Below are 23,787 nucleotides of genomic sequence, written 5' to 3'. Positions count from 1 at the left end.
TGCTCTATAGCTTCAAAAATAACAACGTCTTATATAAGAACAGCCACATTGGGTCAGACCAATAGTCCCTCCAGCCCAGTATCCTGTCTTCCGACAGTGCCCAGTGCCAGATGCTTCAGAGGGAATGAACAGAACGGCAATTTCAAGTGATCCATCCCCTAACGTCCCGTCCCAGCATCTGGCAGTCAGAGGTTTAGGGACACCCACAGCATGGGGTTGCATTTCTGACCACCTTGGCTAATAGCCATTGACGGACAGATCCTCCTGGAACGTCTCTAATTCTTTTTTGATCCCTGTTATACTTTTGGCCTTCATATCTCCTGACAACGAGTTCCACAGGTTGACTGTGCGTTGTGTGAAGAAGTACTTCCTTAAGTTTGTTTTAAACCTGCGGCCTATTAATTTCATCAGATGATTCGCAGTTTGTGTGTTATGTGAAGGGATAAATAACACTTCCCTATTCACTTTCTTCACACCTTTCATGCTTGTATAGCCCTCTATCATATCCCCCCCATAGTCATCTCTTTTCTAAACTGAATAGTTCCAGCCTTTTTAATCTCTCCTCATATGGAAGCTGCTCCACTTCATGCTCCTAATCATTTTTGTTGCTCTTATCTGCACCTTTTCCAATTCTAATATATCTTTTTTGAGATGGGGCGACCAGAACTGCACTCAGTATTCCAGATGTGGGCATGCCATGGATTTATACAGTGGCATTATGATATTTTCTGTTTTATTGTCTATCCTTTTCCTAATGGTTCCTAACATTGTTAGCATTTTTGACTGCCACTGCACATTGAGCAGATGTTTTCAGAGAACTCTCCACAAGGACTCCAAGAGCTCTTTCTTGAGTGGTAACAGCTAATTTGCCCCTAATTTTATATGTATAGTTGGGATTATTTTTTTCCAACATGCATTACTTTGCATTTATCAATATTGAATTTCATCTGCCATTTTGTCACCCAGCCACCCAGTTCAGTGAGATCCCTTTGTAGATCTTCACAGTCAGCTTGGACTTAACTATCTTGAGTAATTTTGTATCATCCACAAACTTTGCCACCTCACTGTTCACCCCCTTTTCCAGATCATTTATGAATATGTTGAACAGCACAGGTCCCACTATGTACCTCTCTCCATTCTGAAAACGGATTGTTTATTCCTTCCCTTTGTTTCCTATCTTTTAACCAGTTACTGATCCATGAGAGGACCTTCCTTCTTGTCCCATGACTGCTTAGTTTGCTTAAGTACCTTTGGTGAAGGACATTGTCAAAGTCTTTCTGAAAGTCCAAGTACATTATATCCACTGGATCCCACTGGTCCATAAGTCTTGGCAATATGAGACTTCTATCTATCTTCTAATATGGGCCTCACCACTATAGTATCTGAATGACCCCTCTACAGGAGCTTCTGTTAAAACTTTGCTGAGAGATGGAGAGAGATCTCCAATTTTGTGCAGACCATGATGGATGTGGCTTAACAGAGAGCAGATGAGTGACTTTCTTCTGCATGTTTGCATCTATACACATTAATGAAGTTTTGACACCTCACCAGAACGCTGTTCCACCAGAGCTAGGATCTAGCCAGGATTTGGGTTGATCCCCTTCCTCTTATGAAAAGCATTTGGGGATCTTTAATGGCCACATATGATCAGAACCTTCGTTTTAAGTGTCATGACCAAATTGTTCCATTTTCTGGACACTAAAGGGGAGAAATTTGTTTAACTATTTTAAATTCCAGGTATTTTAAATGGGAAAAGGTACCGCATCCATAAGGTTGGCCACATACATGCATCTCTCAATGTCCTCGCTGTGTCCCTGGGTTCCCGGTTTGGGAGAGGCAAAACCACATACCTTCACCTCTACCATCTAGTCTCACACAAAGCATTCAGGTGATGAAAGCTCCACATCTCCCCTCCATTCTCTCTCTGCTCTTCTCCCCCCATTGCACAGCTCTTCTGCAGTGAGATTCAAGCAGAGGTGCCATTTAAAGCCCAGCACCAATGGGTGAGAAACAGGCTAATACAAACATCATGTGGATTACGAGGATCAGCATCAGTGTTGGTACTAATTGGCTTGACACCCTCACTGGGAGACTCAGCAGGCACTGGTATCCATTTACCAGTGATATGTGCATTGGAGAGAGTCCGGCAAATGACAAGACAGACAGAGCTAGATCTTCATCCCCCATTTGGATTACCAAAACCTCTTCCTTTCTAGCTTCAACTCCATACAAGACACAGCCACTAAGAGCAACTGCCTTGGCTATCCAACTGACCACAACACCCTGCCTTTTGACTCTATCCACCAGCTCCTTCTTCTCCAGTATGTCACATTCAGATTTTTTTTCTTCACAGTCAAGGCCATGCATAGCCTTGCCCCTCCTGACTGAGTTGACCTGGTCCCTCATCAGTCCTACCCATCCGCTCTGCCAGGGCCGCCATCCTCAATGCCCTGTTTGTCCAGTCCTCCCACAGCCATCTTTATGCTTTGTTCACTCCATCTCCTATAACTGGAATCCCCCTGCTGGACTGATACCTCTGGCCACCATCACCAGACCCTCTTCATTCAAACACCACAAGACCCAATGCCCAGGAGAAATGAGACAAAGACATTTATCTAGCGCATACAGTTGGAAAAAATAAATCTCGGCTCCAACAGGCTGTATATTAGCTTTGGCTGGATGATTGCACATATTCATTGATGATGCCTATCCCTGCCCTCCCACCTCATGTCACTGCTGAAATGAGATAGTAAGTGTCATAGGGCCACCCTGTGACTGTAAGCTCTTAGGGGCAGGGACCATGTCTTCAAAACTATACTGTGCAGAACATGGTTAACGAATGCTGTGCCAGTGGAAAGGGCTGGATTGACAGTGCTGAAAACAGATGTCTTTTACTCAGAGAACAACTACAGCATGGAGATGCTATGGTGATGGGCACAGGATAGCTGGATAGAGAGGGATTTTTGCCATTGATTTCAATGGAGCTAGGATTTCACCCAGAGAGAGAGAGGGAGAAGGAGATGCCAACGGCTGGATGGGCCATTCACTGATCTCCCCTCTCCAGTACTGGGGTTACAACAGCACCAATGCAGAAGGGGCCCTGCCCCCTGCTCCACCCCAAGGCCCTGCCCCTGCTTGGCCTCTTCCCCCAAGGCCTCACTTGCCCCTTTCTGCCCCCTCATGCGAGTGGTGGTGGGAGCGTTGGGAGGAAGAGGCTGAGCGGGGGCGGGGCCTCAGGCAGAGTAAGGGCGAAGCCTTGGGGAGAAGAGCCCAAGCAGGGACATGGCCTCAGTGTGGGCGGAGCAGGGAGTGGGGCCATGGTCTGGGCACTGGGACCCACGAAAGATTAATCCGGCCCTGCCCCTCTCATCCTTAAAGCTCATCCTTCCAAGTCAGGACTGAGATAGTGGGAAGGCAGAGCAGGGGAAGTTTTCCTTGTATTGACCCACAATACAGGTACAGCATGGGAAAACACAAGGCTTCAGTCTGTAGGGCTGGCAATCTGGCACCTTTAGACCCCTTTAAAAACACACAGCCACTCTCCCCCCAAAATCCCAGTGGAATAAACCAGTGCACGTGGGTGAAGCAATAAGCCATCTCTGTACACGGGGCAGGTGGACATGGTTGATTTACAGGGCACACTATGTTTACATTATTACACCACTAATTCTTATTGCTGTAAAATTAAATTTAAAATTTACAGGAAGGGTATCGGGGAACGTTATTAGGTTATAAAGTGGAATCAGGTCAATGCTTTGCCAGCAGGATTCCAGGCTTCATAAATTTCTGGATATACATCCTCCAAATTTACATCGGCACTGGCAGCAATCAAACTGGCTACGAAAAGCTCAAGTGGCCAAAGAATTGTTGAATGCACCGTATATTTTATCTGTATTTCCGAGGTTTATAATGCCATTAGAGTGACTGAGGGAGAGCAAAAGTAATAATATATAAAGAAAATGCCCATAACCTTAAAGGCAGCTGATGAGGAGAAGGCAGTGGGATTTATGGAAAGTGTAAACATCTGCAGAGATAATTGAGGACTGGCATAACTGTGGCGACCAGCAACTCTATCTTAGTTAAGGGTCTGTCAGGGATTCCATTACAAAGACCAGGTCTGTGTCCTTAGACATTGAATGCGAGTTTGGTTTTGCGTTAAAAGCCAGCTCAGCCCCCGAAGCCGTACGGGGTGCGCCCCTGGCGTTTCAGGGCATACACCACATCCATCGCCATCACCGTCTTCCGCTTGGCGTAAGTCACCGCATCGCGGATCACGTTCTCCAGGAAAACCTTCAGCACCCTGCAGGTCTCTTATAGATCAGCCCCGAGATGTGCTTCATGCCGCCGCGGTGAGCCAAGCGGCAGATCGCAGACTTCGTAATGCCCTGGATGTTGTCACGTAAGACCTTGTGGTGCCTCTTAACACCTCCCTTACCCAGCCCCTTTTTGCCCTTGCCACGACCGGATAGGTTTAGTGCTCGGGAAAGGTGCCTGCCTGACAGCCCTGGAGACTAGTCCTCTAGCCGCAGAACAAGTACTTGTCCAGTGCCGGCTTTGTCTACTGTGTTATAGCACTATGTGCCAATTGTGACCTGGAGTGACTACCACACTAGGCGCTGCAAAACTGGGGTGGAAAGACAGAAAATAAATTCAGGCTTCATAGTCCATTGTTTGGCCTTTGTGTCGTGACAGCCAGAGAGGTGTGAGGATATATGATGGTGGTTGCAGTGATGTGGGCCCCCCTGCACCAGGAACTACATTAAGCCCACCTCATTTCACACAGGTCACTAACAGTGCATGTTATCCACTCTCTTCATCCCCCTCCTTAGCCCTAGGTTCCTCTCAATACTGCAGCCAGCTGGCACTTTGTCAAAGTGTGTGTGAGCACGTGGGGGTGTCTCCAATGGCAATGGCCTCACACGGTGGCAGTCTCCTCTCCTTCCTGATTGTGTCAGATCGAGTGCTCCCTTCATCCTCACCCTAGGGCCTGGAGCACTGGCTCTTCTCCCTGCTCCTCCCTGGGGAACATGTGGTGCTCACAGCACCATGTTCCCAGCCCCTCCCATCCTGGGCAACAAAGACGCAAGCTCAGGATTGTACGTTGGCCCCCAGTCTGACTGCATACTCTGCCTCTCCGCGTATTGGCCAGCTGTATATTAGAGTTGGTGCTGCCAGACTGAAGACCCTCTCTTTGAATTACACAGAGGGATGAATCCATCCCAAGTCAGCAGAGACCTCAAGGTACCACCAAATTGCCACCGAAGACCCAGCGCTTCGGCAGCGGGTCCCGGAGCGGAAGGACCCCCCCCGCCGCCGAAGACCCAGAGTGGAAGAGAGTTTTCAGGGGTCCCCTGAGCCAGTGAAGGACCCCACTCCATGGCCCCGAAAAACTCTCGTAAGGGCCCCTGCGGGGCCCGGGGCAAATTGCCCCACTTGCCCCCTCCCTCTGGGCGGCCCTGCGCTTGAAGCTCAGACCTGGATTCAAACATTCCCCAAGTTCAGGGGGTTTGGATGCACGCTTCCTGCTGGAGACGCTCTCTGATTCCTTGCAGTGGGGGTAAGAAGCTGCACCGTGAAAACAGGGACGTCTCCAGGGTGCTGGTTGGCATTGATTAAAGAGCATCATTTCAGGAACCAGCTGGAAACGCAGTTTCACTGCATGGTGCCACTTATTCCTTTTACTTTGGCACATCCCACTGCGACCAATGGGCCCCGCTCACACCACTGATCATGGGGATCTTGCATGGGAAGAGTAAAAGGCTGCAGGACAGAGCGTAGAAAGTGGCTGCACACACTGAATTCCAGGGCTGCTGCCAGCATCTCTGCAGCATTCACGGTATTGACCTAAAGCAAGAAACAATAAGACACAAGTGCCTCACTCAGATGTTAAACTTTGGGGCGACACTCACAAATCCAAAGGTGGGTGCACAACGTAGGCAGCTCGCTGGAGCCACCTCCCTGCGCTCTGTCATCGCTGCTGATCTGGTGTGGAAGATTCACGTCACTGCGTGGCTCCTGAAGGTGGCTGATGGGGATGGATAAAGGCTAGATGTGCCAAGCACAATGGGGCTCTGATTCTTGATTGGGGTTTCAAGATTCGACTGAAATACTACTAATAGGGTCTGTTATTGATCAAAAACATAAGAGCCCCTGAATGGGCTGGTGTCTGTCACAGTCACAATCACAACTGAAGATGGGATGAAACACTTTCTAAAGGCTGGGGTCCAGTCTGAACTCCCCATTCAACTGGCCTTCACTGGCACCCTGGCAGCAGGCAACGTAAACCACAGCGGGTTGACACAAAGACGAAGCTTTGGGAGGAGATGGCAGGGGAAAAGCTGAATTACAGAGGTCTGGGAAACCTTTCTTCCCAGCCTGCAAATATTTGAGAGTTCAACATCTCCCCATCTTGAATTGTGATGAAAAGCCAAAATCTCCAACATACTAGTGAATTGAAAGAGTGATTATTTTTTTTGCCCCACGTTGGGCCAACTATTTTGTTTCAAAACATTTTGTTTCAAATTCGACCTTTTCTTCTTTTTTAAACTCCCTTTTCACTCTCAGTAGGTTAACTTTCAAGATGAAAAGCTGTTTAGAACCAGAAAATGTCTAAATACAACATTACGACCCTTTAAAAACCTTTTTCCTCAAATTTTTTTTTCTAGTCAGGAAATTCTTCAACATGAGCCTGTTTCGTGAACATGCACCGTAGAGACGTGTTAGAGCATCACAGCTAAAAACTCTGGTGACTCCATCACCACGGAGCATGCTCCAGCCCAGGGCAAGTGGGCTGAGCAGGACTTTCCCTGCAATTGCAGCTCCACGCTGCTGTGGGCGGGGTTGGGGCCAAGTGATGAGACTGTCTCATCTGTGCTCTCAGAGATACCTCTGGTGCCTAGGCAGTGAGGAGGAGGATAGGGCAGAATAGGCTTTGGTTGGGGAGCCTCAGACTTTGAGGCTGGGTAGGGTGGGTGGACCTCAGCCCTCCCTCTCCACCGGGTCCCAGCCCAGGGCCCTGTGTATGTCAACCCCTAAATGGGTGGGGGAGGGGGATGTCTCCTAGCAGGAAGTCAAAATCTGCTGCCCTGGGCTACTTCCTATCAGTCTGTTCAGTTTGCGGTGTGGCCCCTCTAGTCCAGTGTTGAGCACTGCCTTGCCATGGTCCCAGGCTCCTTTGGGTAGAGCACCCACAAGTTGTTGAGGACGAGCCCCGCAATGTCTCTGGGGTTCGCTCACTCAGTTAGCTCAGGTCTGGAAGCGCCTAGGTCCCCTTCGCAGTTTCCCTGGAATGGGGAGACAGTGTTCACTCCCTGTTGGCTGCCTTGGCTGGCTGGCTAATGCTTCTTCCCCTCAGCTAGGGAAGCAGCTAGCGCCTGCCTCTGCACCAGTTAGCCCCAAACTAGGCCAGGTTCTCTCCTTTTGTTCCCCCTCCAGGCCTGGCATTGGCTGTGGGTATAATGGGGTGGGGCTAACTGGGCCCAGAGGTTCTCTTTAACCTCTGCTGTGCTGGCTGGCTAACCTCTGCTTCATCACAGCATGTTTTCTTCATCATTCTTGTGGTTCTTCTCTGAATCTTCTCCAATTTTTCAACATCCTTCCTGAAGTGTGGACACCAGAACTGGACCCAGTAGTCCAGAAGTGGTCACACCAGTGCTAATATAGAGACAATACCTCCCTACTCTTACTCAATATTCCTCTGTTTATCTATCCAAGGACCCCATTAGCCCTATTGGCCGTAGTGTTGCACTGGGAGCTCATGTGCAGCTGATTAGCCAACATAATCCCCAAGTCTTTTTCAGACTCACTCCTTCCCAGGATAGCCCCCTGGAAGTGTAGTTTACATTCTTTGTTCCTAGATGTATGGCTTTACATTTGGCCCTACTGAAATACATACTGTTTGCTGGAGCCCAGCTCACCGAGTTATCCGAATCGCTCTGTATCAGCAACCTGTCCTCTTCGTTATTTACCATGCCCCCAATTTTTGTGTCCTCTGCAAACTTTCGCACTAATGATGTCATGTTTTCTTCCAGGTCATTTATAAAAATATTAAATAGTGTAGGGCCAAGAACCAAGCCCGGCGGGATCCCAATAGAAACACGCCCACTCTATGATGATTCCCCGTTTCCAGCTACATTTTGAGACATTTCAGTGAGACAGTTTTTAATCCATTTAATATGTGCTGTATTGATTTCATATCATTCTGAATCAAAATGTCATGCAGCACCAAGTCAAATGCCTTACAGAACTCTAAGTCTCTATTACAGCAACTCTATTACCATTATCAATCAAACTTGTACTCTCATCAGAAAATGAAATCCAGCTATTTTAGGTCCTTGTATGGCCCCATAGCATCGAAGCCCCTCACAGACTTTAATAGGTATTGTAATGGGGGCAAGACTCACCCCTGTGGCGCCTCCTGTCGGTCGTCCTGGGAATTAGCTCTTTTGACCCGGAGCGCCCTCTGCAGGCTGGTATCTCGCTGCCGCTGGCCCCCGTGTCCCTCCCAGACCCAGGCACATCCTAATACAGGGGTGGGCAAATGGCTCCACTCCCCGGCGCGGCAAGCTGCGGGTCCGCGCTCCCGGGCCGGAGTGCCCGGCCGAACGCAGCAAGCTGCCAGCCCCTCCTCGCCTTCCCTCCTCCCCTGGAGCCTTGCTGCCGCGCGTGCAGAACTCTGGGGGCCGGGGCTGCGCATTCCCGCGGGGCAGCGTTTGGCTCCATCGTGAGGCAGACATGCTCCCCGCCCCCCTGGAGCCATGCTGCTGCGCGCAGCGCTCTGGGGACCAGGGCTCCACGGGGAGTCAGACACGCTCCCCCATGAGCCATGCCGCCGCATGCACAGCGCGCTGGGGGCCGGGGCTCCCGCGGGACAGTGTTTGGCTCCACGGGGAGGCTAGAAGCCTCATCTCATGGTAAGGGGTCCGGGGCCAGGGGGGTTGGATAAGGGGTGGGGGGCAGTTAGGGGACAGGGTGGGTTGGATAGGGGGTGGGATGCCAGGGGGGTGGTTAGGGGTGGGGGGTCTCTGGAGGGGGCAGGCAGGGAGGATTGGATGGGGCATGGGTGGGAGTCCCGGGTGTGGGAGTCCCGGGGGCAGGGGTGTGGATAAGGGTCGGGGCAATCAGGGGACAGGTAGGGGCAGGGTCCTAGGAGGGCAGTCAGGGGACAGGGAGGCTTAGGTAGAGGGTGGAGTCCTGGGGGGGCAGTTAGGGGCAGGGGTCCCAGGAGGGCGTAGTCAGGGGACAAGGAGCAGGGGGGTTGGGGGTTCTGAGGGGGGAAGTAGGAGGGAGAGGATAGGGGCTGGACTAGGGCACGGGCAGGGCTAGGGCAGCACTCCCTGGGTGCACACCCTAATGAAATGGGCTGCGCACGCCTATGACAGGCTGCCTCTGCCTACCCTGGGCTGCACCCTAGTACCTTTCTGGCCTTTGACAAGGCTGCAGCCTGGAGCTTTTCCGGATGGGAGCTCCCCAGCCCCCTTGCCCTATTCCCCAGCCCTGCTCCCCTCAGGTACTCTGTTTAGCTTCCCAGCAGCCAGGCCCTTCTCCCTCAGAGAGAGACTGACTCTGCTCCCGGCCCACTGCCCTCTTATAAGGGCCAGCTGAGCTCTGATTGGGGCGTGGCCACAGTTGAGCCTGCTTCCCCAATCAGCCTGGGAACTGCTTGGGAACTCCCTCTCCTGGGCTGTTTTAAGCCCTTTAAGACCAGAGCGGGTGACCACTCTGCTACAGGTATACTCACAACACCGCTGTTAGGCAGGGCAGTGCTATTACCCCCATTTTACAGGTTGAGAACAGAGGCACAGAGAGCCTTAAGGCTATGCCTATAGTGCCCACCAGGCCTGGGCTCTGACTCAGGTCTCAGCCCAAGCCCTGCTCCCATCCACACACAAATCAGTCTGACTCAGGTCAGCAAGCACTCAGAACCCAGGCCTCTGCTAGGGGGATGGGCCAGAGCTCAAGTCCCACTATGACTTAGGTCCAAGCCCTGACATTTTGGGTATGGATGCAGCTCAAGCCACAGATCCATGCGAGAAAGTCTGTGTATTTCAATACAGACATGTTGGCATGGCTGTGAGACCTGAGTCTAGATATTGTAAGCCCGGGTTTACAATGCAGAGTGGATGCTCAAGTCCAGGCTTGGAAACACCAAGTCCACAGACCTGGGTCCCACAGACCTGGGTTGACAGTGCAGTCTAGACATACCCTAGGTGATTTGCCCAAGGTCACAAATGAAGTTTGCAACAGAACAGGAAATTACACCCAGGTCTCCCAAGTCCAAGCCCTCCACTCTAATCACTGGACCATGCTGTCCCTGAAGTTAGTTTGACAAGATCTCTTTTCCATAAACTCATGTTAATCAGCATTAATCATACCACTCTCCTTTAATTCTTTATTAATCAAGTCCCAAATTAGCCATTCCATTATTTTGCCCAGGACTGATATTTAACATTCCTATTATGGTAGCACCTAAAGGTCCCCTTGCACTATGTGTTGTGTGGACATGGGCTCACAGTGATTAAATTGTGAAACCCCCTTGCTGGGGAATTTTAAAAATGGATTGGACAAAGTCATAGAAAATGTGGCGCAGAGAACAGCTCTGCACAAACTGGATGACCTAACAATGTACATCTTTCCACCTCTAGTTTTGATGAATCTGCACCCCTCTTTCTAGCATGGACTCCTTTCAGTGAACATGGATACTCATCTTCAGTACTTCTGCAAAGACTTTTATCAGAGGATCTGAAAACCCTTTATACACATTAAATCATTAACCCGCAGAATAGTCCCGTAACATTGTAAGTATCATTATCCCCATTGTACAGATGGGGAAACTGAGGCACAGAGTGGTTAAAACCCAGAGCCACACAGTGAGTCCACGGATGTGCTAGCAACAGAAGCCAGATCTTCTCATTTCCAGTCCCCCAAAGTGGAGCAGAGATGAAAAGAACTGTCATGCCAGTTGGGCACAAGGGCCCTGCTGCAGGGTTTTCAGCCCTTTTGCAGTCTCTGCTCCTTTCTGCCTCACGGTTGCAGTGAAGTTGCAGCACGGAAGGGCAGAGAGCATTCTGGAGCATCTTGCGCACAGTCCGTTGCCCATCCAGTGTGATAGCCCTGGATAAAAGGAGAGTGTGACTGCTCAATGAAGGGCCAAACCACACGGGGACAGGATGGCTTAATGCACCTGAGCCTTTTTTTCGGGGCACCCCATACACAGCCCTCAAAAATGAGACTATATGTGAACAGGAGTTTGTAACAGAGTCTCCACCTCTAGAGCGTCCCTGCATGGCGTGGGACAGACGGCCTGCCTCGATTTCCCTCTGAGGTTTGCAGAAATCATTCTCACAGCACAAATCTTGAAAACAACATTCCCACTCTCTGCGGGGGGGTGTCTAGTTTGTTTAACCTAGTCCAGCAAAATGAGCTCCCTTTTCACCCAGGGTTCCCACAGCCCTCCTCCTGGGATTACTAAATCCTGGCCAGCCTGGCCCACAAACTCACCCCTCTAGATTAGGGGTTCACAGCGTTCCTTCTAGGCACTGTGGGTTGGCAGAATTGTTCTTCCTTCCAGCAGCTCCTTTTGCTCAAGTTCCGCTTCACGCAAAGCCTCTCCCTTAGCCACCCCTGATTCAGTCCCATGATCCACTGACCACATGAGCTTCATTTTCCCCTCCTGGAAAGGACAGCTGGCGGTGTCCCAGGTGGGGCTGAGACCCATCTCCCTTTAAAGGGCCAGCCATCCTGTGACAGAATTCTTCTTGGGACACTTCCCTTTTGCACCCAAGGTGTGATAGCTGCATGACTTCCCACTCCCTCGAGGCTACCCCTGTCCTGCTCAGATTCTCACCTGGCCCAACAGAGCTCAATGACGAATTTCCCGTTGACTTGAGTGGGATCAGGCTCTACAGCTTTTATTTTGAAAAAACCTGGAGTTGAAACCCTTTGGCCTCTGCAGTTGGAAAGTCAGGAGAGTGACAGTGGGATTGTTCCCACCCTCCTTCTCCCACAGATTGGTGACTGCAAGAGATAAAGCCCAAGCCAAAGCAAATAGATGTGTGGCCAAAGGGAGGGTCTGGCCACAGCCTCCCGGGACTATGAGAAAGGAGTAGCCCAGGCTGAGTGGAAGACACATTGCAGTGTCACCTTTTATCTGTTGGCTTAACATCGCCCCTTCCTGAGAGCTTTTCCCCTTGGCTCAGGCCCAGATGCTCAAAGCTCCCAAGGGAGCAAATGCAGCTGAAGTTAAAATGGGGGAAAGACAAAGCCACATACGTCAGAGGCAGGTGAACACCCAAAGCAGGCTCTGAATGGTGGGGTTTTTCCTTCTTCCTTGTACTAGTGGCAACCACCGGCTCCCAAATAATACTACACTCCTGACGTCCTGTGTTGCAGACAGCAAGCTAGATAGTCAGAAAGTCCCGCGATTGCTCTGGGCATCACAGTATTGTGACACTGTATCAGTGCATGAGGCAAAACAGCATCATCTCACACCAATGCAACGTAACGGTGGGAAGAGCAAAATGTTGCCACGCTGCATTCTGTGATTATTTTGTCCCACGGGATAAATAAGCTCAAACCACTACAGCAACTAGTCCAACTGGTAAGAGTTAGGGTTATGGTTGGTATATGGTGCCAGAGGCTTCTTTCACTTCTATCACACCACCTCTCAGTGCTGTTCAAGCACATCCCAGCGGTAGGTCCTTGGTTAGCCACGACCCATGGAGGCCAGACAAATTCCCCAACAAGGAGCAGACCTGCAGAGGCCACGTTAGGTGGCTGGGAAGGGGAGTGGAATGGCAAGATGTGGGGGTGGGCACTGGGAGACCAAACCAGTTTGAAACAAATCTCAATTTCCCACTGCAATTTGGCAAGAGACCTCAGCAGAGAGAGCAGCTGCAGAGCAGCCCTGAGCCAGCAGCGATTTCCGGCAGATACAACACTGCAGGAATAAGGAAGCCTGATAAGACGCAGATGAGAAGCAGATGCAGTTTTCTGTGCGTTGGCTGGAAGATGACCAGGACAGCAGGCATGAAAGCAATACAAAACCAGACGGAGTCACACAGCGCTGGGTCACATCTAGTCTCTCTTCTTCCCCATCCCATCCCCAGCCAGTACAAGACTGTTCCCTAAAACCAATTCTCTAGCCCAGTTCTAAATGTTCCAAATGACAGGGCTTATTAATACTATTGGAACTGCAATAGTACCTGGAAGCCACATCTGAAATCAGAGCCCCTTTGTGCTGGGTGCTGTACAAACACACCGTAAGAGACAGTTCCGGCCCCAAAGACCTTACAATCTAAACAGATAAGGGAGTGAGGGAACCAGAGCAAAGAGAGGGGAACTCACTTTCCCAGAGCAAAGGGAGGGGAGCTGGTCATTGGCACAGCCGGAAATAGAAGCCACATCTCCTGAGATGGCATCCAGCACCTTAACCACTAAACCACACTGCTTTTCAGTCGTTTCCACTCCACCCTTGTCTACTTCGCAGACTAACCGATCTAAGATCTAATGGATAGGGAATGTCTTTTGACAGTCTACATTTTCCTTATTTAATCTCATCTCACTACTCTGTTACACCCCTCTCTTGAAGATCCAAGTCCTCTCCTTTCTTGGTGTTTGCAGTAGAGATGGGCTGGGACCAAGCCCGCATTTTGGAAATTCCCTCAGTCTCTAGGGAGTCCAGAGCCACATCTGGATTCAAACCTGTGACTCTGGACTTTCTCCAGCCTCCACCTTTCAAATACTCGGAAAGGACGGGCCTCTGTAGGACTGTGCCTTTAACTATCCCGCACTCTAGGGGGTTTCCAAAGACTTCAGCCAATTAGAATGAAAGCACTGATCCTTTCTCCACTTGCACTGTCCAGCTGGGGGCGCAGTGGAGGCCAAGCTCCAAGATGTCTGCTTGACTATGTCTTAATTGAGTTGCTATTGGCAGCTGGCTCCCAAACTCCGCTCTCATCCCTTCACCTTCACTCCTCTGACAATCCTCTCTTCATGCTCATGCAAACGCAGCAGGTTGCCTGCAAGTTGCTATAGTAACAAAACCTCACTCTTTTTTCTTAATGATAGACAGGTGCCAGGATAAATGAGTGGATAATCAACAAGAGGGGAAGAATTAGAGGCAGTGATATTGGCATCTCTATAGCTGTCACTGGATTCCCCGTGGAATGACGGCCCCATTAATGAGCAGAAATGGAATTTTTCGGCAGTGACACCTGAAGCAGCTGCGTCTCAGGACAGGGACAGTAGCTGGTAAACCAGGCACGGGTTGGAAGTTGAGTTGTTGTCACAGTAACGACTGGTCATGTATCACTTCAAGGCCTTGTCCACAATACGAGTGCAACCAGTTCCTGACACTAATCAGAAAACAGACAACCACGGATGTCTCTGCACAGGCGTCTTTTTCCAGAACACAACCATGACGGGCTATCTGTGTTTGTAGCAATGCATTCTGGGAAAATCCGGGTTCCTTTGCGGTAGTAGTGCCTTAGGAGGGGATAGAGAGCCCAGAGGGCATTCACACAAACCAGTGAGGCATAGGGCAATGCACTATGGGAAGGAGGAGGACCGGTGCAATTGAGTTACACGGACCTGGGTAGGAAGTCCCGACTACACTACAAAATAACGTGCCCAAGAGGTTACAGGAAGTTCACCTCGTGCCACCTCAGCATTGGGGATATTCAGGACAGGACAGAGGTGCATCAGCAGAGCTGGGAGGAGGAGGAGAGCACCAGCACCTGCCTGCACATCTTTGACCAGCACCTGGTTCCCAGGGTCACTCTCGGCCCCCCCTTTTTCACAAGCACAATCCCCCACCCCCCACCCCCATGTTTACTCAGTCAGAACAAGCAGGGGAACAAAGAGAAATCAGCGCATTTCACTGCAAAGGCCTCCGGCGCAGCTCCTCATTGAGTGCGAGGCAGGCACAAGCACTTGGAGACTGGGTGCACGGCTCCTCGGCAGCTGTTCCCCAGCGTGCGGCTTCCAGGGCTTTCTCTTGCTTTTGACAAATTAATATTTGAAGTAGCTGCGCTTTTATGTGGGCTTTACTGCCATTAGCATGTACAACTCGACATAAAACACTTCAGTGCGCGGGTTTTTTCTTCTTTTCCCTTTTAGATGACAGATGAAAATCCTTTTAATGAAAAGCTTGTTTGGGGGAGGAAGAAAAACACATATACACTCACAAGCCGGATGAGCATGGAAAGATGAAAACCTCCTTCAAGGTAATTAAATGATTATGTATCTTTTAAACCCAGCAGATAAAGATTTGTTATCTGGGTTAGCTTTTTGCTTTTCTTTTTTCCATACAAAGCTAAAATCCTTGCAAGGACCAGAACAAGATAGTGTTCATCTTACAGCGCAATACAGCACAAAAGGAACCTTAGTTCTTTATCCCATCAACTCACGTAGGTTACTCCTGGCTTACCCTCAAGCCTTAAGACTCAACGTGAGAACTTCCATTCTGGATCAGAGCAGATTTTCACCTATAGGAGGCAGCATTACTTTAGTGGGTAGGGGCTCTGCTACTAACCAGCTGTGTGCCCAAGGACAAATCACTTTGCCTCAGTTTCCCTGGCTACTCCTTGACTGTCTTGTCCATTTAGATTGTAAGATCTTTACGCCTATACTGTGTCTAGCACAGGGGCCACAATCTCAGTTGTGGCATCTAGGTGCTACTGTAATGCAAATGATAGTCTCATATGCTGTCTCCAACACTGGCCGGTACCAGATGCTTTAGAGGAAGATGCAGGACACCTAGCTGTGGAATAAACTACCTCTCTCCTTCTTCCTAAGGGATTCTTAAACCTCTTTGGCTTTTGTAAATGACTCCTTGGACAAAACAGTTTAGTATTGAAATCTCTGATCTGCTTCCTCATCTTCCGTCTCCTCCCCACTCAATAGAATAACATCAACTCCTTTTATAAAGCCGGATCTTGCTTGGTATATTTCAAGCCGGCAGACTTAGCCTTCAAAAACCTGCTGTAAAAGGAAATTATATGTCAGGGTGAAGTATTCCTGCCACAAATCACCCTGAGACATCGTCGACTCTATTTGATTGAGTTCAACGCCATAATCATAAATACTCTTGTTTTATGGGCCCTGCTGAAGTTCTTAACCAGAAGCAAACACGCCTCTTCCAATCAGCTTCAAAACAACTTTATCCATGCCCACCTTTCCAGCACTGATTCACCAAACTCTTGCCTGGCTTAGGCATGAGATGCAGAGCCAAAGTCCTGACAGTGAACATCTGTGTGTCTGTGTAATTTACAAAGCACACGCCACTAGAGTATCTAGGCACTTTCTGTGAGTAGGGTCAGGGCAGTCTCCTGGCTGAATTCCAAGAGACAATTCTGCACTCTTAAACCAAGCAAAACTACTATTTAATTAAAGGGCCACAGGCAGGGCCAGATTACCCAGAGGCTAATAAGGCTATAGACTTAGGCCTTCCTATTTTTAGGCCCTACTGTAAGCCCTCCATTCCATATTGAAGTAACAGTCGAGCGACGCTAGCGGGGGCCATCGGAAATGTTTAGTCTCACTAGATGTTGCTTTGTACAAATTAATCCATCAAGATTGCGAATTCCGTTGATGGTGGCTGTGATTTTGTCTCTGTGGGCTAAGTAAGTGTTTGTGGGCCCAAGCAATATTGAACTTTGTACACAGTAGGCCTACACTGGATGATAGAAACTATGTCGAAGAAAGGAGGATGGTAGAAATTGAAGGAGGCCAAAGAAAGACGGGAAAGATAAGATGCAGTGCTGAAAGGTTCTCTCTCCTAACGTTTTTTCCCCCTACTAAGGCAGGTGGTGAGGAAGTCCAGGCGAATACCAGCCCAAGTGAACCTGCTGGGCCTGATGAAAAGGACCAGCCTCCCATGACTTCTCTAGCTGCAGTCTCACCCCACTCCTCTGAAGACTTTCCCACTGATAGTAATACAAGAATATCCTTCTCCAGCGATCCAGGTGAGTGGGACATGACTTCTCAAGATCTTGTGGCATATTGGACTGAGAAGGGCCCACAGAAATGCCAGAATCTAGATGCTGTCTTTTCATTGACAAAGCGAGAGTACACCAATCAGAATCGTTATCTGACCAAATCGGTGTTTGAATATGTGAAGCCTAACAAACAGATTGGCAAGCGAGAATGGCCCATCTATTCACTTTCTAAGAAGAAAGTGAACTGTTTTTATTGCTGCCTGTTTTCTGATACCAAAAAGTGGGGAATGTTCTGCGAAGGTGATTGGAAGAATACTGCATACATTACCAATCATGCAATGAGTGAGCAGCATACATTGTCAGTTAGCAGCTACCAGGCCCGAAAGAAAATTAATGGCAGAATTGATACCCAAATGCAAAACCAGTTTTTGGAAGCTCGTGCTTATTGGAAGAACGTTCTCAGATGCATAGTTGAAACCATAGTTTTTCTTGCTGAGCATAGTCTGCCATTCTGTGGTTCAGATGAGACTGTTGGATCGAAACACAATGGCAATTACCTTGGCGTTCTAGAGCTAATCGCTAAATTCAACTCTTAGCTCAGCACATCAATGAACAGCAAATCGTGGAAAAGGCCATACATCACATCTTTCAAAGACTATTTGTGATGAATTCATTGCACTGCTGGCAAAAAAGACACTATCAGCCATTGTAGATGAGATCAAAGATGTGTCCGTTGACTCAATACCGGATGTGTCATATGTAGATCATCTGACTGTCATCTTGTACCTACTCCATTTCCTCATCGAAAATGGGATTTGACATCAGCCTTTGTTGTGGCCAAAGCTATGACAATGCAAGTAATATGAGTGGCAAATATTCAGGGATGCAGGCCAAGATAAAAGAGCGCAATGCTTTGGTTGACTACATACCATGTGCTGCACACTCACTCAACCTTGTTGGCCAGTCTGCCTTTTATTGTTGTGTTCAAGCAGTTTCTTTTTTTTTTTTTGGATTTGTCCAAGAATTGTACATTTTTTATTCTGCATCAACCAGTCGTTGGTTGATTCTTAGAGATTCACCACCCAAGGGATGCCTACTGCCCAAATCACTCTCAGGGACATGGTGGGGTGCCAACGCTGAATAAATAATATGTAAATATATGTGTGTAGAGAAATGTTGGATGACTTCATAATTTTTTTTGCAATCTGTAATTCATACTTAGGCCCTTCCGTCCCACGAGCCTTAGGCCCCTCATAACCTTAATCCGGCCCTGGCCACAGGAAACTGGTCCCAAATTAGGAACCAAATCTTGAGGTCTTTATTCCAACTTTTATTGACTTCAGTGGGTGAGAACTGAGCATGGAGCTCAAGATCTGACCCTTGGTAATTATATTCTGCCTGTCTAAAATTCCCGCTGCATGTTCAAGTAGGGTATTCTTCTCTCCTTCTGTGGATCTCGTTCAGTGCTGCTGGTGCTGTTATAATGGCTGCCATGTTCCACCCCCAGGGTTGTCACATGCCATGTCCTAGGTGGTGAAGAGGAGCCTATACTGCAAGGAAAATCTTGGCTCTGCTAGAGGTGAAGTAGGTGACCTCACAGACCTTCTCCATGTCTCCAGCCCATAGGATTTAAGGTTTAAAAGAGAACTAGATAAATTCATGGAGGTTAAGTCCATTAATGGCTGTTAGCCAGGATGGGTAAGGAATGGTGCCCCTAGCCTCTGTTTGTCAGAGGGTGGAGATGGATGGCAGGAGAGAGATCACTTGATCATTACCTGTTAGGTTCACTCCCTCTGGGGCACCTGGCATTGTCCACTGTCGGTAGACAGGATACTGGGCTGGATGGACCTTTGGTCTGACCCAGGATGGCCATTATGTAGGATAATTCTTCAAAGCAAGCTGGTACCCCATCAAATCAGTAAATAACAATAAGACACACAACAATTCTCATCAGAACATACTGTACGGGACTACAAGAGAGACCAGCAAGGGAGTCAGACCTATATACACCAGGAGACGTGAGGAGCATCTGAGGAAAGTGGGACATAGGCACAAGCTTTGACTACACAAGCCCCTGAGAGATCCCTATCAGCACTCCAGCACGTAAGAGGGGTCATGGATATAAGCACAGCCAGAACATGTGCTACCAGAGTGGGCAGACTGAGTTCACATTAGGCCTGGGGTTTGGTTTCAACATGCTGCAATGGGAGATGGAAAGACAGTCAAATTAAGGTGAGTGGGGCAGCAAATGGGCCAGATTGTGGGGGAGGGAACAAGTCTGATATGCTGAAATGCTGATTAAATAGGAGGAGTTGCTGGCAATTGCACGTGTGATGAAGTTCCATCAATGCTTGTTTGCTTGGCAAGAAGTCACTAAACGGCTTAGCTGTGTGTCTGCAAGATTGTGAATGGGATGGTCCGTCCACCACACCAGGACTTTAAGGTGGTATGAATGCCTCCTCAATTGATACTGCAGATACATCCTCCTCCCAAGTGGTATGCAACATCCCCCTTCCCTGGGGAAGGGAAGAACTTCCTAAAGAAGGGAAAGTGCACATCAAGGTAGCAAGAAGGGCATTAGGGATGGAGAGGAAAGACCAACAGAAACAGGTTCACTTAACGACATGATGTTTTGGATGCTCTGGAAGATGACAGAAAGAAGGCAGGCTGTAGAGGAGACAGAAACTGGGTCCCAGCTGATGCCCACACTGGGCAGTGAAACATCTAACCCGCATTCATGAAAGGCTCCTGGTGGTAGGTGAAGGGATAGCTGTATCTGAAGAAGCTAGAAGGCCATATGGCTTGAGGAACCAATGCTCCAGCACAAGCAGTTAGTGGGCTTGCCAGGAATGGTTAAAGGACTAGAATCAAAAAGGACACAACTTGGAGACATGGAATGGAATTAAAAGAGGAAAATATTGGGCTGAATAACAGGAAATACTCACCGAGAAATCTCTCAGGTGTGGAATAATGTCTCCAGGAGGTGGTGGAAGACCTGCCACTTGTGAAATTTAGAGGAGACTGGACAAAATATTTCAGAATATACTCTAGGGGCAATCCTCCATTGGCCTTTGTGGGATGGACTAGATGCTCTAGAAGGTCTTTCCCAGCTCTAGTTTCTTTGATTCTATGGTGTAGTTAACTGAGGAATGCCAAACATGTGGAGACCAGACCAGCAACCGAACAGAACCTGCCCTGCAGCCACATGGCATTCCTCGTGCTTCCAGGCAGCAAACGACCATGGTTGATTTTGATTTTGGAGGTTGTCCGTCCCTATTGATGCTGAGTCATCTTTCCAAATACACAGCGGCGCTTCATCTACACGAGGCAGCAGGACAAAGAATGTCAGATCCTGATCTGAGCTGCTTTCTGCCAGACGCTGCGTCCAAAGTGAAAGACGATTGTGCCTGTGCCTCATTCGTAAACCAAGAGACTGAGATTTTTCTCAAGCCATTTAGGAGAATACTGTAATTTTATGGGAGTATCCTCTACCAAACAGGGTGACTGAGAGTGCAATTCACACAGCCAAACATATGCTATATCTCAGAAACAAATCAGCTGAGTATGAAGCAGCCACCTAAACTGCTGCTTACTTGTTCATGATTTGAGAGGAGAATTAGGCTCCAGGCATCTGCTCCAGTTCTCAAAAGCAGGAGGGTGGGACTCCATGTAAATGGCACCAGGTGCAGAGGAAAGGGCCATTTTTGATCAAACAGCACTGCTACCTACCAGTTTTCTTGACTGGATAACTAGGAATCTGCATGTGGGTTGCAGCTTGAACAAAGGGATGGCCAAGGATCCAAACCACGGTGGCATCGCACTGCAGCACCATCAGAAAGCAGAAACATGTGCAACAGAAAATATTACCTATGAGACAAGTTGAGGCCCCACCTGATCCAGAGGTGAAAGGTGGAAAGAACCTGTGACAGGCAGGGGTGTTTGACAGTCGCCAATTCCTGATGATGCTTGATCCTGGGGAATAATAGCCATCTGGTTGGGAAAGACCTACCAGAAACACCAAACACTGGACTGACGGCCAGAACAGCTTGTCTTCCTGCCAAGTCCCCAGCAAGTTTCAAAGCAGACTAACAGCGAAGGCTGAGTCCCAAGAGGCCAAGTACCGGCAATCTCCCGCCCATGAATATTTATGTCCTGCACAGTTGTCACTGTAGTTCAAGATTGCTGCCTCCAGGATTGAACTGTCAACTCACAGGCATGCTAAAGAAGAAGGGTGGCTTCAGAAGTGAGAGGGAGGAGGATGGCGTAAACGCGTGGAGGCCCAGCAAAAGGACTGGGGACAGACTGGCTGGGTCACAGACCAGGGTGCTATCCCATAGCCCCTGGAGATGCAAGGGTGTCATCTCAACATTGTCAATTGAAGGTTTTATACCTTACCAAACCTTCACGGCTAGGGAAAAAAATGTCACCCGTCAGCGGAGAACAGGGATTCCCAGCTTTCTGCTGGAGTTCGGCAACAGTCTCTGTGCCTGGTGAGTCATGAGATATCAGACCTTGTAATGGATATTGGTCCCTCTGGACAGGCGAAAAACAGGCCAGCTCAGGTCATTTAGCCGCCAGGCCAGAACGCTTTCAGGCTTCTCCTCACCACGAATGAAGTGGCTTTCCATGTGTATTCTCCTGAGCTCCTGTGACTGCTCCCTGGGTTCCAGCCAGGCCGGGCGCTTTAAGTACAGCAGCTTGTTCTGTGCTAAGCCGTAGGGCCCACTACAGCCCTGTCTTAGGCAAGTGGCACTGAGGCCCAACCTCGCCTTCCAGGGGCGGCTGCTTACAGCGTTGATGGACTGGGCCCTCAGTGTGGGAAATCAAGGCTCCCAGTAACCAGGAGCACAAGCCTAAAAGCCGCTTCCTTCCCCCAGCAGCCCCCCTCGCCCGTACAAGTGCGTCCTCTCTTTGCAGCCCCCTTGGCTTCGGGAGCCTGGAAGCCTGCTTGTCAGTGAGCAGTGGCAGGTGTAATGGCTTCCATCACTAACGCTCCCTACGTTGCTGTCTTACATTCGGATGCAGGCCTCCAAGTCAAGCCTGGGAAAGGCTGACAACACATTATGTATCTGCGGTGCCTGCTCCACCATGCGTGGCAGGGACAACAACCCAGCCGGGGAGAGCGCTTAGCTCAGCTCAGAAATGCGGGCACTCAGACGCTGACAGCGAGCCGTAACGCACCGGCTGGCGGCAAGCACCTCTGTGCTTGACGCCCTGACAGTTTGAGAACGGACCCCAACGCAGAGCAAACCCCGGCGATGACAGCGCTTGAAAACAGAACCAGAGCGCTCCCCCGATCGAACAGGCTGTTCTTTTGTCCCGTCAGCTCTCTCTCCAGTGGTAGCACTTTGATCACCGCGCCTCTATTCCTGGCAGCTGGCTTCGGCCGTCAGACATTGCAGACAATGCCCGCGTGCGACCTGTCACCGTGCTGAGGGATTGGGGTAGCCAGCCAGCCGGCTGGGGTTAAGTTATTTGGCTTTCAGCCTGATCTCAGAGATGCTGGCCCACATCAGCAGGTATCCAGTGCACAGAGCAGCAAGGGCCGGGCTCAAGAGAGTGAGGGGAGAGTAGGAAGAGGCAGCAAAGTGAGGACGGGAAGGGGAAGGTGAGTTGAGGGAAGCATGGGAGTGAGCGGGTGGGAGGGGTGGGAATGGGGGAGGGAGAGTGGCAGGGAGGGTGTTGCAGTGACAGGGAAGAAGGGGCAGGAATGGGGAGGGGGAGGGGCAGGGAGGGTGTTGCAGTGAGGGGGTGGAAGGGACAGGAATGGGGGAGGGGAAGGGGCAGGGAGGATGTTGCAGTGAGGGGGTGAAAGGGCAGAAATGGGGGAGGGGGAGGGGTGTTGCAGTGAGGGGTGCAAGGGACAGGAATGGGGAGGGGAAGGGGCAGGGAGGATGTTGCAGTGAGGGGGTGGAAAGGGCAGGAATGGGGGAGGGGGAGGGGTGTTGCAGTGACAGGGTAGAAGGGGCAGGAATGGGTGATTGGGAATGGAGGCAGTTTGTTGGTTTCAGTCAGACATAAGCATTGCCCTGCCCACGAACTCTCTGTGTCCCCTCAGTGTCCCTTCCTACCTCTGGCAGCTTGACTCGCCCTTCCTGGAAGGAGCAGGAACGGGGGTCGTGGGTGCAGACGTGGCGATATTTGCACCAGTGACACCGATAGGGGCTCTCCACACAGGACAGACACCTGGGGACAGAGAGAGAAGAACTCATTAAACCTAGCCAACCCTCAAGGACCCAGGGAGCACACACACTCCCCTGTCAAGGCCCCCCACCCCACCCTACGACTCAGAGGGGAGCCCAGTCTCCATGGCCCGCTCAGTCCTTGGTCTATCTGTTGAGGCTGCCAATAAGGAAACTGGTTCATACACATGCCAGTTATGATGGTGTTTTTGGTCAGTGGCGGTGAGCCGTATGGGCACTGCCAACGCTGTTGTGAATCAGAGACGTTGGGCCTGATTCCAAAAACACCTCAGTAAACCCAGAGTAACTCCAGAGAGGTCAACAGAGGTACCCGGGTATTACATCCAGTGTCAGAGAATAGAATTAGGCCCGTTATGACCCTTATCTGCCTGTATAAAATGGCTCTGAATGCACCTTTCCATGTCGGCTTTACTGACCCACTTTCCAAGCAGAACAGGGTACAACTCTCTGGTGAGCACAGAGTTAATTTTGCTCCACTCCCCTCTGCCCTGGCACAGGGTGGGCAGGGGGAGGGCTAGGCAAGCTCATCACCCAGGGTCAAAGGACAGGTCGGCTTTTTTGTTTACTTTCCCCTTTTGTTACCATCTCTTGCTTTCCTGGGGGAAAGCCAGGCTGACTGCAACTGCACGTCCTTGCTCAGTTACCTC

At 49.8% G+C, this 23,787-nt stretch overlaps 1 protein-coding gene and 1 pseudogene across 1 annotated transcript in view; both read right to left on the bottom strand.

Moving 5' to 3' along the window:
• PLXNA4 (plexin A4) overlaps positions 1-23,787 on the bottom strand; it is a gene marked incomplete in the record, with an annotated part of 626,278 nt that overhangs the window by 135,396 nt on the left and 467,095 nt on the right. Inside the window, 1 exon segment of the mRNA XM_034764290.1 lies at positions 23,009-23,123. Coding sequence (XP_034620181.1) covers positions 23,009-23,123 — 115 coding nt within the window.
• Positions 4,168-7,970, bottom strand: LOC117889254 (annotated as a pseudogene).

The sequence above is a fragment of the Trachemys scripta genome, chromosome 1, assembly GCF_013100865.1.
Source record: "Trachemys scripta elegans isolate TJP31775 chromosome 1, CAS_Tse_1.0, whole genome shotgun sequence".
Taxonomy (NCBI): Eukaryota; Metazoa; Chordata; order Testudines; family Emydidae; genus Trachemys; species Trachemys scripta.
The sequence above is the reverse complement of the archived record's forward strand: the minus strand, read 5'-3'. Positions and strand labels throughout refer to the sequence as shown.